This window comes from Tachysurus vachellii, chromosome 8 (assembly GCF_030014155.1).
Source record: "Tachysurus vachellii isolate PV-2020 chromosome 8, HZAU_Pvac_v1, whole genome shotgun sequence".
Taxonomy (NCBI): domain Eukaryota; kingdom Metazoa; phylum Chordata; class Actinopteri; order Siluriformes; family Bagridae; genus Tachysurus; species Tachysurus vachellii.
This window is the reverse complement of record NC_083467.1, coordinates 13,327,568-13,342,748: the sequence shown is the minus strand read 5'-3', so window position 1 is coordinate 13,342,748 and position 15,181 is coordinate 13,327,568. Positions and strand designations below refer to the sequence as shown.

Below are 15,181 nucleotides of genomic sequence, written 5' to 3'. Positions count from 1 at the left end.
TATTGTCTTTTGTGTATTGTCTTTTTTTGCATTTTTTTGTATTGTCTTTTTGTCCTGCACTGTTTGCATTAGGTTGCACAGTTGCACTTTATGTGGCTAGGACTACTTACTAAGTCCTTAGCCTTGTCTTTGTTTTATGTAGCACCCTGATCCTGGAGAAACGTCTCATTTCACTGTGTACTGCAACATCTATATATGGTTGAAATGACAATAAAAGCTTCTTGACTTCACTTGACTTGGAAAGATACTAGCTGTACATTAAGAAACATTTAAATGCATTGTGCATTTGTCAAAGCATTGACCTGAGCTGGAACACACTGCTAGACGAACCTGAGCTTCTACGTCCAGTATGAGACAAAACAAAAAGAGTTAAACATTGACCTTTATATAAGGAAATTGCCACATAGTCATGTTTTTATACAAAGCCTTTTATTTTCTATTTTATGTTCCGCAGTATAACTTGAATTACTTCATGGTTTTCTCAACTGGAAACAGACTCTAGAGTTAGCTTGAATAAACAAACAAAAATACCTGCTGAAAAAAATCACTGTCTCTCATTTAAATCATGTTTTCTTCTACATTCGTGTTCTGCTTTGAGCAAATTAAAGCAATTTCTAAGCTTGGTCTCCATGTCATAATAATCAAATAAATCAAAAACTTCAGACTCCACTCCATCAAAACATAATGTTAATTTTGTTGGCTCGCTCGTGAAAATAAAGAAAAGAAAAACTGTTATGGTTTACACAGTGCAGTTAGCCTTCTTTTAAAACAGTTGTGTAAATCCCAGTCTCAGCGACTCACTCCCATGTATGATGCCTTTCACCACCATTAGCAAAATAGGCAATAAACCATAAATGAAATATTTCAATACAGGTTTCTACAGAAGTCCTAAGAGGCCATGTCTTATTATATATATTTTTTCTCTCTTGTTTTGACTTGATAACGACTTTATCTCAACATAACAGAAGTTGTTTTGTCATGACAAAGACATTTTTTCATGATCTCTGCATAGAATATGTTCTAGAGGGATAGATATATAGTACACTGCTCAAAAAAATAAAGGGAACACTTAAGCAATACATCCTAGATCTGAGTGAATGAAATAGTCTTATTAAATACTTTGTTCTTTACATAGTTGAATGTGCAAACATTCACACAAAATCACACAAAAATTATCAATGAAAATCAAATTTATTAACCCATGGAGATCTGGATTTGGAGTCACACTCAAAATTGAAGTGGAAAAACACACTACAGGCTGATCCAACTTTGATGTAATGTCCTTAAAACAAGTCAAAATAAGGCTCAGTAGTGTGTGTGGCCTCCATGTGCCTGTATGACCTCCTTACAACGTCTGGGCATGCTCCTGATGAGGTGGCGGATGGTCTCCTGAGGGATCTCCTCCCAGACCTGGACTAAAGCATCCACCGACTCCTGGACAGTCTGTGGTGCAACGTGGCGTTGGTGGATGGAGTGAGACATGATGTCCCAGATGTGCTCAATTGGATTCAGGTCTGGGGAACGGGTCCGGCCAGTCCATAGCATCAATGCCTTCGTCTTGCAGGAACTGCTGACACACTCCAGCCACATGAGGTCTAGCATTGTCTTGCACTATTAGGAACCCAGGGCCAACCGCACCGGCATATGGTCTCACAAGGGGTCTGAGGATCTCATCTCGGTACCTAATGGCAGTCAGGCTACTCTGGCGAGCACATGGAGGGCTGTGCGGCCCTCCAAAGAAATGCCACCCCACACCATTACTGACCCACTGCCAAACCGGTCATGCTGGAGGATGTTGCACGCAGTAGAACATTCTCCATAGCATCTTCAGACTATGTCACATCTGTCACATGTGCTCAGTGTGAACCTGCTTTCACCTGTGAAGAGCACAGGGCACTAGAGGCGAATTTGCCAATCTTGGTGTTCTCTGGCAAATGCCAAACGTCCTGCCCGGTGTTTGGCTGTAAGCACAACCCCCACCTGTGGACGTCGGGCCCCCATACTACCCTCATGGAGTCTGTTTCTGACCATTTGAGCAGACACATGCACATTTGTTGCCTGTTGGAGGTAATTTTGCAGGGCTCTGGCAGTGCTCTTCCTGTTCCTCCTTGTACAAAGGCGGAGGTAGCGGTTCTGCTGCTAGGTTGTTGCCCTCCTACAGTCTACTCCACGTCTACTGATGTATTGGCCTGTCTCCTGGTAGCGCCTCCATGCTCTGGACACTATGCTGACAGACACAGCAAACCTTCTTGACACAGCTTGCATTGATGTGCCATCCTGGATGAGCTGCACTACCTGAGCCTCTTATGAGGGTTGTAGACTCTGTCTCATGCTACCACTAGAGTGAAAGCACCGCCAGCATTCAAAAGTGACCAAAACTTCAGCCAGAAAGCATAGGAACTGAGAAGTGGTCTGTGGTCACCGCCTGCAGAACCACTCCTTTATTGGGGGTGTCTTGCTAATTGCCTATAATTTCCACATATTGTCTTTTCCATTTGCACAACAGCAGGTGAAATTGATGGTCAATCAGTGTTGCTTCCTAAATGGGCAGTTTGATTTCACAGAAGTGTGATTGACTTGGAGTTACATTGTGTTGTTTAAGTGTTCCCTTTATTTTTTTGAGCAGTGTATTTTAAATTTTAAGTTAATCTTTTTTAAATTAATGTGAAACTTTAATTGTATATATTCTAGTATTTATTTTTATCCTTATTTTCTTCTTCTTCTTCTTCTTCTTCTTCTTCTTCTTCTTATATATTTATTTCCTTTTCTCTCTCTTCTGTTTCCATACTTCTGTACAGCTGCTTTGAGACAGATGGGATAATTGTTAAAAGCGCTATACAAATAAATTGATTTGAATTGAATTGAATGTAATTGAATGTAATTGAATGAAATTTGGGGGCACGGTGACTTAGTGGTTAGCATGTTCGCCTCACACCTCCAGGGTTAGGGGTTCGATTCCCACCTCCGCCTTGGGTGTGTGGAGTTTGCATGTTCTCCCCGTGCCTCGGTGGTTTCCTCCAGGTACTCCGGTTTCCTCCCCCGGTCCAAAGACATGCATGGTAGGTTGATTGGCATCTCTGGAAAAATTGTCTGTAGTGTGTGATTGCGTGAGTGAATGAGAGTGTGTGTGTGCCCTGAGATGGGTTGGCACTCCGTACAGGGTGTATCCTGCCTTGATGCCTTAATGAGATAGGCACAGACCGTGACCCGAGGTAGTTCGATTAAGCGGTAGAAAGTGAGTGAGTGAGTGAATGAAATTCTAAAGGCAGCATCATGGATGATGGCATGCGCTTGTACTTTGATCATTGACTCATGTGATTGACAACTTTAGTAGGTTTCTGCCTTAATGAAGAATAATATGGGCCCAAAGTGGCTGATTGTGAAAAGGGGAAAAATAAACAGATGAAAATCCTTTTGTAACTAATACTGTGAAACACATGGTGTAATTGTAATTCTATTGAACATGGAAATATAATTGTAATTTATATCATATACGTATCTAAGTTCTCACCAAACCTGTTGAGGTTAAGAATATATTATAAACATACAGTTCCAGGAGCTGAGAACTAACAATAAATATGAAATCTCCATAACCTAATAGCTGCTGGTCCAGTTACATCGGTTTCATTCTAACGTTCCTGTCCTATATGTGTGTGTTACATAGTGTGGACACTAATGAAGTGCACTACATGCTGAATAGGGAGCGGCTGGGACTCTGCAGTTCTCATCACCACCACTAGGGGCGTGACGCGCTCTCTATTTCTCCGGAAGAAAATCTCTCTCTCTCTCTTCTACTTCCTTTTCCCCCTGAACGGAGTTTAGGTATGAGAGCGGTCTTTGTTTCTCTCTGTTTAATCTTAACCGAATCTCTATTAGATTTTAACCATCCACTGTTAAATTTGTGTAATAAACACTGACGTGATGTTTACGTCCCTTTTTATGCCGCTGTGTAGTTAAATGGAGCTGTTTTTCGGGTGAAATTCGGTGTAAAAGGTTGAAGTCTGATTACAGTCGTGTTCAGGCCTCGGATCTGTCGCTCACAGGCGGCTGCTGGTCGTAATGTGTGTGACTTACTGTAATGAGACACAGAGCCGTTATAAACACTTTATAGCTGTTAAAACTGAGGTGTTTTTGCCCAACTGAACTTTTAGGCCCGGTGTCACAACCGGCTGCTACACACATTAGCATCAGTGCTAACTAGTGAAGTTAGCTTGTTGGCTAACTCTGTTCTGTGTCAGTTTGTATTGACCCGCTGATCCCGAATCAGTTATTATTATTATTATTATTATTATTATTAAGTTACGTAGATAAAGGTACTGTGGTGTTGGTTAGCTAGCCAAGTACAATATTTATTATTCTGCAAAGTTTGTGTTGAATATAAGACGTTGTGCAGGAATGAGGAGTCCTGAAATTTCAGCCAAACATCTATGAAAATACTGTTCCATCTTCCTTAAAAGATTTATTTACAATTAAATTGTGTATGTTTGATGAGACACTATGTAGATTTGTAGACCAGGTGTCTGAGCCAGCTGTGTGTGTAGCAGACTGTTAAAGTGTGGTTGTTGTGTCTGTGTGTGTGTGAAGCAGACTGTTAAGTGTGTTGTGTTGTGTGTGCAGGAGGCATAATGGGCCGTGTGATCAGGGCACAGAGAAAAGGTGCGGGCTCAGTGTTTAAAGCTCACATCAAGCACAGGAAAGGTGCTGCTAAACTCCGACACATCGACTTCGCCGAACGTCATGGCTACATCAAGGGTATTGTGAAGGTAAGTTTTTTCCACAGAGCATTTTTGCTTTAGTAGGGAGAGAAAAAAGACTTAAACAACAAACCCATCTTTTTCAGGACATCATTCATGATCCTGGCCGTGGAGCTCCACTTGCTAAGGTGGTCTTCCGTGACCCGTACAGGTTCAAGAAAAGGACCGAGCTGTTTATCGCAGCTGAGGGCATCCACACCGGCCAGTTTATCTTCTGCGGCAAGAAAGGTAAATCGAAGCAAATGCGCTGTTCCGGATGTGTTCTTGTGTTCTATTTGTGGGTGTTGTACTGTTGACTCGTATACACACTGTGTTGTTGATGTTGGTTGGAATCTTATTGTAATTCTCTGACCTGTAGCCCAGCTGAACATTGGTAATGTGTTACCTGTTGGTGTCATGCCTGAGGGTACCATTATCTGCAGTCTTGAAGAGAAGCCTGGTGATCGTGGAAAGTTGGCTCGTGCATCCGGAAACTACGCCACCGTGATCTCCCACAACCCAGAGACCAAGAAATCCAGAGTCAAGCTCCCATCTGGAGCCAAGAAGGTCATTTCCTCCACTAACAGAGCTGTTGTTGGTATGTATAACTAATGCAATGACAGTAAAACATTTTCACTGAAATATTTATAGTTAAATGAATGACTCCTGTGGAGACTTAAGCAATTTAGATATTCAGACAGCCAGAATATAAGCATTTTGTTTGGAAACTGGTTAAAGTGTAAACAAAGACCTCATTTAGATAGTTAGAATTTTTAGCACATACACACAAGTTCAATGAGGTTGCCAAGCATTTCTATACCATTATAGCAAGTTTCATTGGTGCAAAGAATTGTCGTGAGCTCCTAATCACACTCAGAAATGTGTAGTGATTCTATATATATAAAAAATAAATAAATAGGTTGTGTATGTGTGTATATGAGAGATGTGAGGAGTTGATTATGCTTTATTTCCTTTCTAAAAGGTGTTGTTGCTGGTGGTGGTCGTATTGACAAACCCATCCTGAAGGCAGGCCGTGCCTACCACAAATATAAGGTTAAGAGGAACTGCTGGCCTCGTGTGCGTGGTGTGGCTATGAACGTAAGTAGTGGATTATTTTTTTTTAATATATATTTTTGCTAGTAGGTTGAAGTGTTACTGGTGCTTGTATAAACCATTCTACTCGTGTGCTGCGTCTGACACTTGAATTGTGTTTTTAGCCTGTTGAGCATCCCTTCGGTGGTGGTAACCATCAGCACATTGGCAAACCCTCAACCATCAGGAGGGACGCACCTGCTGGACGCAAAGTCGGTCTTATTGCTGCCCGCCGCACTGGCAGACTGCGTGGAACAAAGACCGTCCAGGAGAAAGAAAACTAAGCTGTATCTTCATAATAAAATGTGTCCAACTAAGCCAGGCTTGTCATGTCTACACTCATCTGAATAACTGAGCAACAGAATTATTGCAGAATGTGAACAAGTTTGGTAAATTATATTAAATGTTCTCCTTTTAGCTACATCCTGCACTTTTTGTAGTTTTAAAATTTAAACTGCTGTAAGAGCAGAAGATGGCAATGGTCCATGCTAATGTTACCTACATGGGAGTTGAAAGGTTAAAAGTCTGTAGAAATGTAAACAAACACGCTTAAGATTTGTTTTTCTTTATTCTTGAACGGCGCAATGTCTAATAGTTCTGTGCACAAAAAAAACTCACAAAGTGAAAGTTAACATTGCGACTGTGGCTCCAGAATTCAATGTCACTATGGCCAAAACAAAAAAGTCAGCAAAAAAAAGGGCAAAACTCTGTACAGTCAGTATTTTTAAAAAGAACACAAGGACAAAATGTTCCTCTTAAATCAAATTCTATTTTTTCCTTTTCAGTGAAATACAACAAAATAAATTCTATAAAATAAAACAGCAAAATATTTAAATATAATATGGTGGGCAGAATAGTTTTATTTGCAGGAGTATTTGGTATTTTTAGATAATCCAAAATGCTTTCAAGTTACCAATTAAATATATTTACTGGTGTTTACCCTTATTCCTAAATATTACCTTATCTAGTTTAAGTTGCCATGTAACTAACCAGCAGTTCTCTTATGGTATAACCCTGCTTCTGTACTTTCTGCTCCAATAGAGTCCCCAGGCAGAATCTGTTCAAGTAGAATAAGCAAGTGAACAGGCAGCACCTGAAGGCTGTCAACTTTAGTGGCCAATGTTGATCTTTTATTTCTTTATTTTTGTCCGTTTGTCTAATACAAGGTTCAACCATGGAGAGACAAACAAGCAAACCGAGTATAGTCCACTAATGCTCCAGGCATCCTGGCATAGCAAACTGTTGCATATACATTTTCTCTTTCTAAAATTCCTATAATTCAAACTAAACATTTATTCCCACCAAGAACCGAGTGCCAAATGTTAGGTCAGAGGATACATATGTGCAATTCAGAAGCCACTGGTTTCTTATATTGATTTAAAAAAAAGGATGAAGTGATTTGTTTTGGGGAGGGGGAACGGCTTGTCAAAATAGCTGTCGATTAGGAACTACGGCGGTTAGGATCACAGAACTTCCCTTTGGCTACACTAGTTCGGTGTGAAGCCATGCTAAAACATTACAGCATATCAACTAGAGCTTTCAAATGATTCAATTAATACCAAAAAAAGAGGAAAGGCTATGAAAGTTTCCAGAACAAATGTTGTATCACCTCTTGTGTCAACCTAGCATCAGGATCAGCCAACCATTCCATCATGCCAACAGTACAGCCATCCTCAGCTCCAGAGGTGGGATAGATTAACCAAGAGTGGACATGGATTAAAATAATATAGAGCTGAATGACCGAAAGGGCCAAAAGGCGGATCAAACTGCACCACTGAGCACAGGTGATTAAACAGGGCTTTTTTTTTTTCTTTTACATTTTTTTGCATTTTTATAGTTTTAAAGTTTTGTAAATCCGCAAGTCTCCAACCAGCATGTGGTGCTGATGGTTTTGAACAGTCAAAAACTATTAGAATATGTACACCATCATCACATGAGACAAGTGCATCAGGCCTGGCTTGTTACACCACCATACACCATCCACTGCAGGCAGGTTGTAATACTGCAGGGCAGACAGTGATACTCCATCCCAGGGTGAGGAGGATAGGGAGCAGAATTTTCTGGAGACACAGTTTGTGGAGTGACGCTGCATGGTGGGGCCTGGGGCCTCGCTCTTTGCTTAAACGTCTTGCACTCGGATGGAGGACAGGATGAAAAGGTGGTGCTACTCTTTTGTCTGGGCAGGTGGCACCTCTTCTGGGGGCTCCCAGTTTTCTTGTGCTCGTGGACCTGGACGCTGAGGATTGTTCATATGCTGTGCTGCAGGGCCAGTGTATGGCTGACCGTGGGGAAGGTTGTTTTGCTGAAAAAGGCAAAGCACACCTTTAGTAAACAAACTATTTATAATATTTTTGGTTTTTTGTTTATATTTGGTCTGTCCATTACCTGTTGATACTGTGTCCCTGGAGAGTGGGGATACAGAGACGTGTCTTCTGGTGGAGAGGAGTCCTGGTCATCAGGGGCTTCCTGCTCATCCTGCTCCTAAAAACACCATTCACTCATTAATCTTTAAACCCCAATATAAATCTAAACATTCAAACGAAGCTCAACAACAACGAATTGTCATCAAATGGACTAAAAATGCTTGCTAAGCAGTGTTCAAAGTGCATAAGGAGACATTTTAGACTAGACTTGGTCTACTAAATGAAAACTTTATAATCAAGCTGACAACAAATAAAAGGAAAGTTGTGGCAGACAAAAAGACAAGAACAATTACTGTTATTAAGAGGAACATAGCAACAAACATGATTGTGGCTTAAATAACAAACTGACAAATGTCATAAATGAGTAAGAAAAACCTACACTTTCTACTTGCATGCCAAATACATAGTTTCTGTATATAAAAGTTTTACTAACACTAATATTTTGTGACCTTTATGCCAATTTGATGAATGAAGGTATTAAAAGAAAAAAAAGGCACTCAAACACACTTAATACAGATGGGTCAACTGTATCACTATAGCCAAGGCTGAGAGTTTTCGATCATCTTGTGCATGGCAATGTGGGAAGAAACAGTTTGAGTTCATAAACACATTGATATTTGGACAAAAGACAGTTAATTAACAGTGGGGCTTGTTTGTGGGAGTGGGTAATGGATTTAGCTTCCCTATGCTCTGTGAACACCAAAAGGTTACGCAGATGGCACCAGTGTGGCCGGGGCATACGAATCTTACAGTGTGTTGCTGTTGGCCTGTCACTTCCCCTGGCAAAAGCTGCTGTGGCGAGGACAGCTTCCGGCCTGCGTCCTCTTCAGACACCACCTCGTGCTTCGTTAAGTGACACTAGTTTGAAATGGCAGTTAATAGTGTATACGGTATACTACACAAGTGTCAAGCGATACTTAACATTGACAAATTTACATTATTTTAAGCTAAACCAAACAGGCCATGGTTATTTTGATGAGCAAAGAAAAAAAAAAGAATGAAGTCCTCATAAAACAGAAAAGAAATGAAAAAGAATAAAAAGGCTTATCCACTTCTATTAGAAATGCTGGCAAAACATTTACTTTCTTCCTGGGAAAAGAAAAAATTATAAAGTAAATTTTTCGAAAACTCAAAGCCCTATCTATAGTTCAGTATAGCACTGGCATATTGTGGTCACTAAATCATGCTAAAAGCACAGCCAAAGAAAAAGAATGTAATAAACAAACCCTGTTAAAATCCCAGTTAGAATCTAGAGACCAATTCGCTTGAAATTCATGTTTTTCCTGTTATATAATCTGGTGTTTTTTATTTTAAATATTTTAACAGGAATAACGTTACTGAATAACATGCTGATTTAACACAATTCATAAGTCTACAGTAGCAAAAGGGAAAGTAAGTAACAAGTTTACAGTCGCAAATTAAGCTGAACAAATTGAACGTTAAATTAAAAGAAAAACTCCAAATGGAAGCTGTGTTAAAAAAACAATGTGCCTCTGGCAAGCAATTTTATCTCCTGATAAAAAGTTACAACGTCAGTATTTTCGGTAAACATTGTATGCTACCAGTTTTTGTGGGCAGTGTGCATTTTCCATACCTCCTCTGGGCACAGCTCACAAGCCTTGGCTAAAGTCATGCGGGCACTGTGGGAACGCTCCAGGAAGTAGCCATTGGAGGTCTCATTGCTCTGAACAGGAGGTGACCAGTTGTTATATGTGTACTGGGCATTGCCGGTATATGGCCTGCGCTCTAACTCATCACCAAGCCACTCTACAGCCCATGTCCACTTTCTCTTCAGGTCTCCATTACTCTGTGAAGACACACATCTTAGTGAGTATGGAATTAATTTTTATGGTTCATTTAAACCACATTTTATCAAGCACGGTTCTAAATTGTTTGGGCTACCTGAAGGATCTGATAGGCGACTGAGCAATTGCTGAACAGTGCCACCATGCACTTGATGCACTGGTAAGCTCTCTTCTGGTAGTGATTTTTAGAACGCTGTATGGTGTCAAACAGGCCGTCACGATCGTCTGGGATCCCCTTGAGCACATTGTGGATCCTGGTGGATCACAAAGGAGGAATGAGAAACAACGTAATTTGTGTAGTGCCGGACTGCAGTCTGCTAAGCAGAACCAGTTGAGACTGACCTGTGAGTTTGCCAAGAGTCTTCCACAAGCAAGATCTGTAGCAGCAAGTCCAGGTAAGGCCTTAGCTCATATGTGTAGGAGTAAGCAACCTATTAAAAGAAAAAAAGTTATTAACAGTTAAAATTTCAATGGACTACATTACCACCTCAGGACATGCTGTTAAATAAAAAATAAATCAACACTTTTTATGCCTTTATTTATTTAGTTTCCTTTAAATGTGGAATGTTCATTAAAAATTTTCCTGTTTTTCACTTTACTTTGTAACATTATAACAGCTATAAACAGTCAATTCCTCAACAGCCTATATTTTCCAAAACTATGTTGTTGGTTCTATGGTCTTTACCTGCCACAGCAGTTCACTGAGCACAGTGGAGGAGAACTGTGGGTTTTCCCAGCAGCAGAAGCGCAACAGTTTGATGGTCTCCTCAGAGTTACTGCAATCCTCAATGATCTTCTTCACGTAACTGGTACGCACAAACAGTATCTCAGCCACCATCTGATGCAGAGGCATGATGGGTTGAGTCAGGCTGGGATCCCCATACGGGTTAGCAAGAGGAGGGTTACCTACGCAAGACAAACAAAATGATTATGTTTTGGTTATAGACTGGTTATAATGCCATAGTATGTTAGCATGAGCTGTACATGTGCCCTCAGCTCCAGGCAAAGCCAACGCGGCTCAAACACCTGGAGAAGACTGCGTTGTCAGTCAAACGACACTGAGCAAGGATGTCAATCATCATCAGGCAACAGTTACAGAAACCTGGAGCAAATACAAAATAGTTGTGGAGGGAAAGAAACTCACCGTTGATTGAAGACTGCATACGAGACGTTACGTCACAGCAACGCACCAGCTGAGACACCACTGTATACAGCTTCCCCAACTCAGCATACTGGTACTTAATGGGTGGGCCTGGGCCCTCATCCAGAGCCACCAGCATAAAGGTGGATGGCACACCAAGTTTCAACAGCTGTGTCTTCTCTGCCAAACCTACACCAAAGATAGGAAGTTACAAAAAGTTCTGACTTTCACCCAAAAATATGATCCTTTGCAACACAACCCTTTTCAATGAGATCCGCAACATTTCATTTAGTATTCGCTCTAACTAGTGAGGGTACCCCTTATGGGATAATTTTACTTACAAATATTTTCAGAACAGGTCTTTATTCCTTACCTAGGTTTGCGTACATGACAAAAAGGTTGAAGTACTGCTGCAGGTGACGGCCATGCTCGGACACCTCTCTCCGTAACAGGTTAAGCACAGCACGTAACAAGTGGTCACTTAAGCTCAGATTATCACAGCCCTAGCACAAAGTTCAGAAACATGTTAAAGATAAATTTACCAAGATACAGTAGTATATATCCATTTCAATTTTCACTGATCAGTTCATTATGGATTTGATAAGCTTACCTGGCTAGATGGTCCTGGTGAGGCAACAGGTGATGGGTAAGGTCCATCATGCAGAGAGAAATGTGCAATAAATACAATGAGCTTGGAGAAAGCACCCCGCACCTCAGCACTAGGGCACTCGAGCAGGTACTCCGAGAATCGGTTTGGGTAGGAAAATAGGGCGTTGTGTGCAAACCAGCAGCGTACATTCTTGCTGTGTCGAAGGAGGATGCACAGGGCATCATACCTAGAAATTAATTGTAAAGTAGCATAATTTTTAAACCATTGGAATGATCCTTTTTGATTTAATAAACTGTCATTTTTTTCACTTTATGAAAGTACTAAACCTGCACTCAGAGGACGATTACACTACGGCCTGTTTTTGAATAGAGTATATCCTTAGGATGATCAAGTATTAAAACTCAGAACATTTGTAATCATTGTAAAAATCCCACAGTAATATTTAAGCAGGCTTACATACCAATCACTGGCCGGGCCACGGACTGCTTTCTTGGTATGAAATCCTGTGCTGAAGAGGAATCGAGCTGTGAGCTGAATGCTAATCTTAGCCATTTCTTCTGCTTCAGGCAAAAGATGGTCTTGTCCTAATTAAATAAAAATAAGAGAAAAATTAATTCCCAAGATGCTAAGCACTTGTGCTAATGAATGACAAACACAGGGATAATTAACTATTAATGGTGTTAAAATACTCAGTGTTAGTGAGAACATTGAATTCATTTCTATTCAAAACATGAGTTTAATCTTAATCTAAATAATGGCATGATCCATAATCCAAAAAATTTCAGAATTGAATAGTTTTCAGTCTAACAATAAAAAAAATAAATAAATTTAAGCCTTGGCTTTATGAGAAAAAATATGTCAAGCAAATACAGAGCCAAAATGTATGTGAAGAAAGTTTGGCAGCTTTATGCCAAGTGTGTGCATTGGGTTTCCACAGGATGAAAAGAAAAATTCATAAGAGCACCAAAGTTTTATGTAAATGCACAATTTATAGCAACAGGCTTGCCAGGGTTCAGCAGTGTTCATTTGGCAACCCTGGTCCAAGCAAGTCCATTAACATTAATCAAATTGGATATGAATTATTTATCAGCGGTGTGCCGTAGTAGTCCAACCTAAAATATAGCCTGTCAAATATTTCCGTACAAACAATAGAAATGCTTTTATTTATAGAGCCATTGTTCTATACAGCCCAGGTTTTATGAATTGTGAATAAAAAAACTAAAAAAAAACTGGTACTGTTACCTGGTGGTGGGTTCAGATAGACGCTATTACAGGTTAGGAGTTTCTTAATGAACTGAAAGTATTCCAGGCTGTACTGCATACGGCTGTGCATGAACTGCACATTCTGCTTGCGTACGCTGCATTCGATGGCTGGTGGCATCTTGATCTGGTTTGGCTTGCTGCTTACTGACAGCTCAGAGATGTACTTCACCAGCTCACCGTCTTTGTCCAGGGAGTCCATGCGCTCATAGAAGAGGATGTATGCGTTCCACCAGCGCTTCTGTCTACGGTACGACATGCGCTTCATCATGTGGTCAAACACTTCACCCATGTATTCTCCCCCAAAGCACTGGTTCTTCATCTCTTCATCATCGTCCATCTTGCACTCTGTGACATCACCATCGTCAAACTTGTACCAGCGATTGGTTTCACCTTCGCTTCCACTGCCATTCCTCTGGATAATATAAGAGTAGTAGTGACCTCCACTGGCCTGGCCTGAGTGCACCAGCACTCCCACAAGCCTATAGCGTGAACTGCATGGTGCCTCTGGCTCTGAGGGTTCATTTTGCTGAATGACCTGCTTTTTATACAAAAAATAATAATAAAACAATAAATGTAAAACAAATCTGGTTTAGAATAAAACAAAAAAACATTCATTAAGCCTTGTGGAGCATGAAAGCTTTAATGCCCATGGTACCTGATTCTCAGGGTGGACGTCAGAACCTTCCAGCTTGGCTACTCCTGCTACTGTATAGGGCTCCATGTCCAGCTCCCGGGGAAACTCAAAGTAATCGTTAAATTTAATAGCACACTCCCGTTCCCAGTCGTAATCAAATCGCTTCAACTGGATGGCCAGTACAGGAGGTAGTTTCTTAATGAGCAAGCGCTTCACTGTGTCCACCTGTAAATTGCAAAAACAGGGTTAATTGATGCTTCACAGTTCAACAAACACTCATTATTTATATAATTTTTTTTTTTTTTTTTTTAGCATTGCTTACTTTCTTGTTGCATTTTTCACAGTGGTAAGCATTAGCACCCTCAAGCAAGTCACCCTTCACATACTGCTCCATGGAATCAAGCAGATTCTGATGATTTCTGATATCTACATTCAGTGTTGTAAAGGATTCCTCACACTCATACCTAGAAGGAAATGCATGTAACAATTGTCATAAGCAACTGAACAAACAAGTAACGAACAACCAACCATGTGTTTTATGCGAGTTAAACACACCTATGAGGGCAACCCTGACAGATCTTCTGATCAGCAAAGGAACCACCGAGGACTTTACTCAGCATGGCAGGGTGGCCCAATGCTTTTAAAGCCTCATCTAAACTATCCACAAGCGAGTTGAAGAACTCCAGGGCATCATGTTGTTCTCTCAGGTTCACTGGCTCACCCCACAACCTGCACGGAGAAGTTGACAGGTGTCATCAACATGATGGAAAACTGTTTTTTTTTTTGTTTGTTTTTTTTTAATGCTTTAACAAGATCAAATCCACAGACTGTCCTGTTTTCCCAACCTTATTACAGTATTACAGCAATAAATTCTTACAACTTTTATGCATTGTCAATGACAGAGGTATATTGTCTTTAATATTCAATAAGAATTCTAGAATTTTGATACACATTGTGGAAGCATTCTAAATATGCATTTTTTGCCTAAAAGTGTTGTCTAGAATTGTTAAAAGCTGGACAATCCATTAGTATGTGATTAACAGTTTTACACACACAATGAAAAATAAGAACATTTACCTGAACTGTTTCCAAAAGCCCCTGGGAACATAGTACTGCAGTCTGGAAGAAGCAAGGTGTCCAAAGATCACCTGCAGGTGACGCAGAACTCCAATGTTGTACTCTTTTCTGTCCTCCGACTTACTGAGCGATGGCTTGTCATCAAACTGGTGGTGATAACTGAAAACCTCATCACGTGGATCCACGTTGCTCTGCACAAACATGACCGGTTACTGACACAGCCGAGAAACAACCTGGGTTACTGCAGGCAAACATTTAATAGAACCTCTCACCAAACAAACTACTTTTTGAGTCACATGACTAGGGTTTAAGAGAGATTTGAAATATAAATCATTTAAATAAAAAAAAAATAATAATAATAAAAATTCAAGCCTAGCTTTCTTCGATATTACACCAGACAAAT

At 40.4% G+C, this 15,181-nt stretch overlaps 2 protein-coding genes across 14 annotated transcripts in view; one reads left to right on the top strand and one right to left on the bottom strand.

Moving 5' to 3' along the window:
* The first annotated feature begins 3,742 nt into the window (after positions 1-3,742).
* rpl8 (ribosomal protein L8) lies at positions 3,743-6,142 on the top strand. Its single transcript, XM_060876345.1, has 6 exons — positions 3,743-3,822; positions 4,618-4,763; positions 4,841-4,982; positions 5,113-5,331; positions 5,716-5,831; positions 5,951-6,142. The coding sequence occupies exons 2-6, from the start codon at positions 4,626-4,628 to the stop codon at positions 6,107-6,109; spliced, it is 774 nt and encodes a 257-aa protein (XP_060732328.1). The 5' UTR covers positions 3,743-3,822; positions 4,618-4,625; the 3' UTR covers positions 6,110-6,142.
* A 232-nt stretch (positions 6,143-6,374) lies between these two features.
* usp9 (ubiquitin specific peptidase 9) overlaps positions 6,375-15,181 on the bottom strand; it is a 29,222-nt gene continuing 20,415 nt past the window's right edge. For 6 of the 13 annotated variants that reach the window (XM_060876331.1, XM_060876334.1, XM_060876333.1 and 3 more), the window contains 16 exons: positions 14,779-14,969; positions 14,257-14,430; positions 14,024-14,165; positions 13,723-13,926; positions 13,047-13,605; positions 12,265-12,388; positions 11,805-12,030; positions 11,568-11,697; positions 11,198-11,383; positions 10,739-10,959; positions 10,396-10,484; positions 10,151-10,307; positions 9,843-10,055; positions 8,999-9,106; positions 8,211-8,306; positions 6,375-8,127 (listed from right to left, as the gene is read on the bottom strand). In XM_060876331.1, the coding sequence (XP_060732314.1) occupies positions 7,990-8,127; positions 8,211-8,306; positions 8,999-9,106; positions 9,843-10,055; positions 10,151-10,307; positions 10,396-10,484; positions 10,739-10,959; positions 11,198-11,383; positions 11,568-11,697; positions 11,805-12,030; positions 12,265-12,388; positions 13,047-13,605; positions 13,723-13,926; positions 14,024-14,165; positions 14,257-14,430; positions 14,779-14,969 (2,958 nt within the window). In that variant the 3' untranslated portion in view covers positions 6,375-7,989. The remainder of the gene's footprint in view (positions 8,128-8,210; positions 8,307-8,998; positions 9,107-9,842; positions 10,056-10,150; positions 10,308-10,395; positions 10,485-10,738; positions 10,960-11,197; positions 11,384-11,567; positions 11,698-11,804; positions 12,031-12,264; positions 12,389-13,046; positions 13,606-13,722; positions 13,927-14,023; positions 14,166-14,256; positions 14,431-14,778; positions 14,970-15,181) is intronic. The other 7 variants (XM_060876340.1, XM_060876341.1, XM_060876342.1 and 4 more) reach the window with 4 other exon arrangements.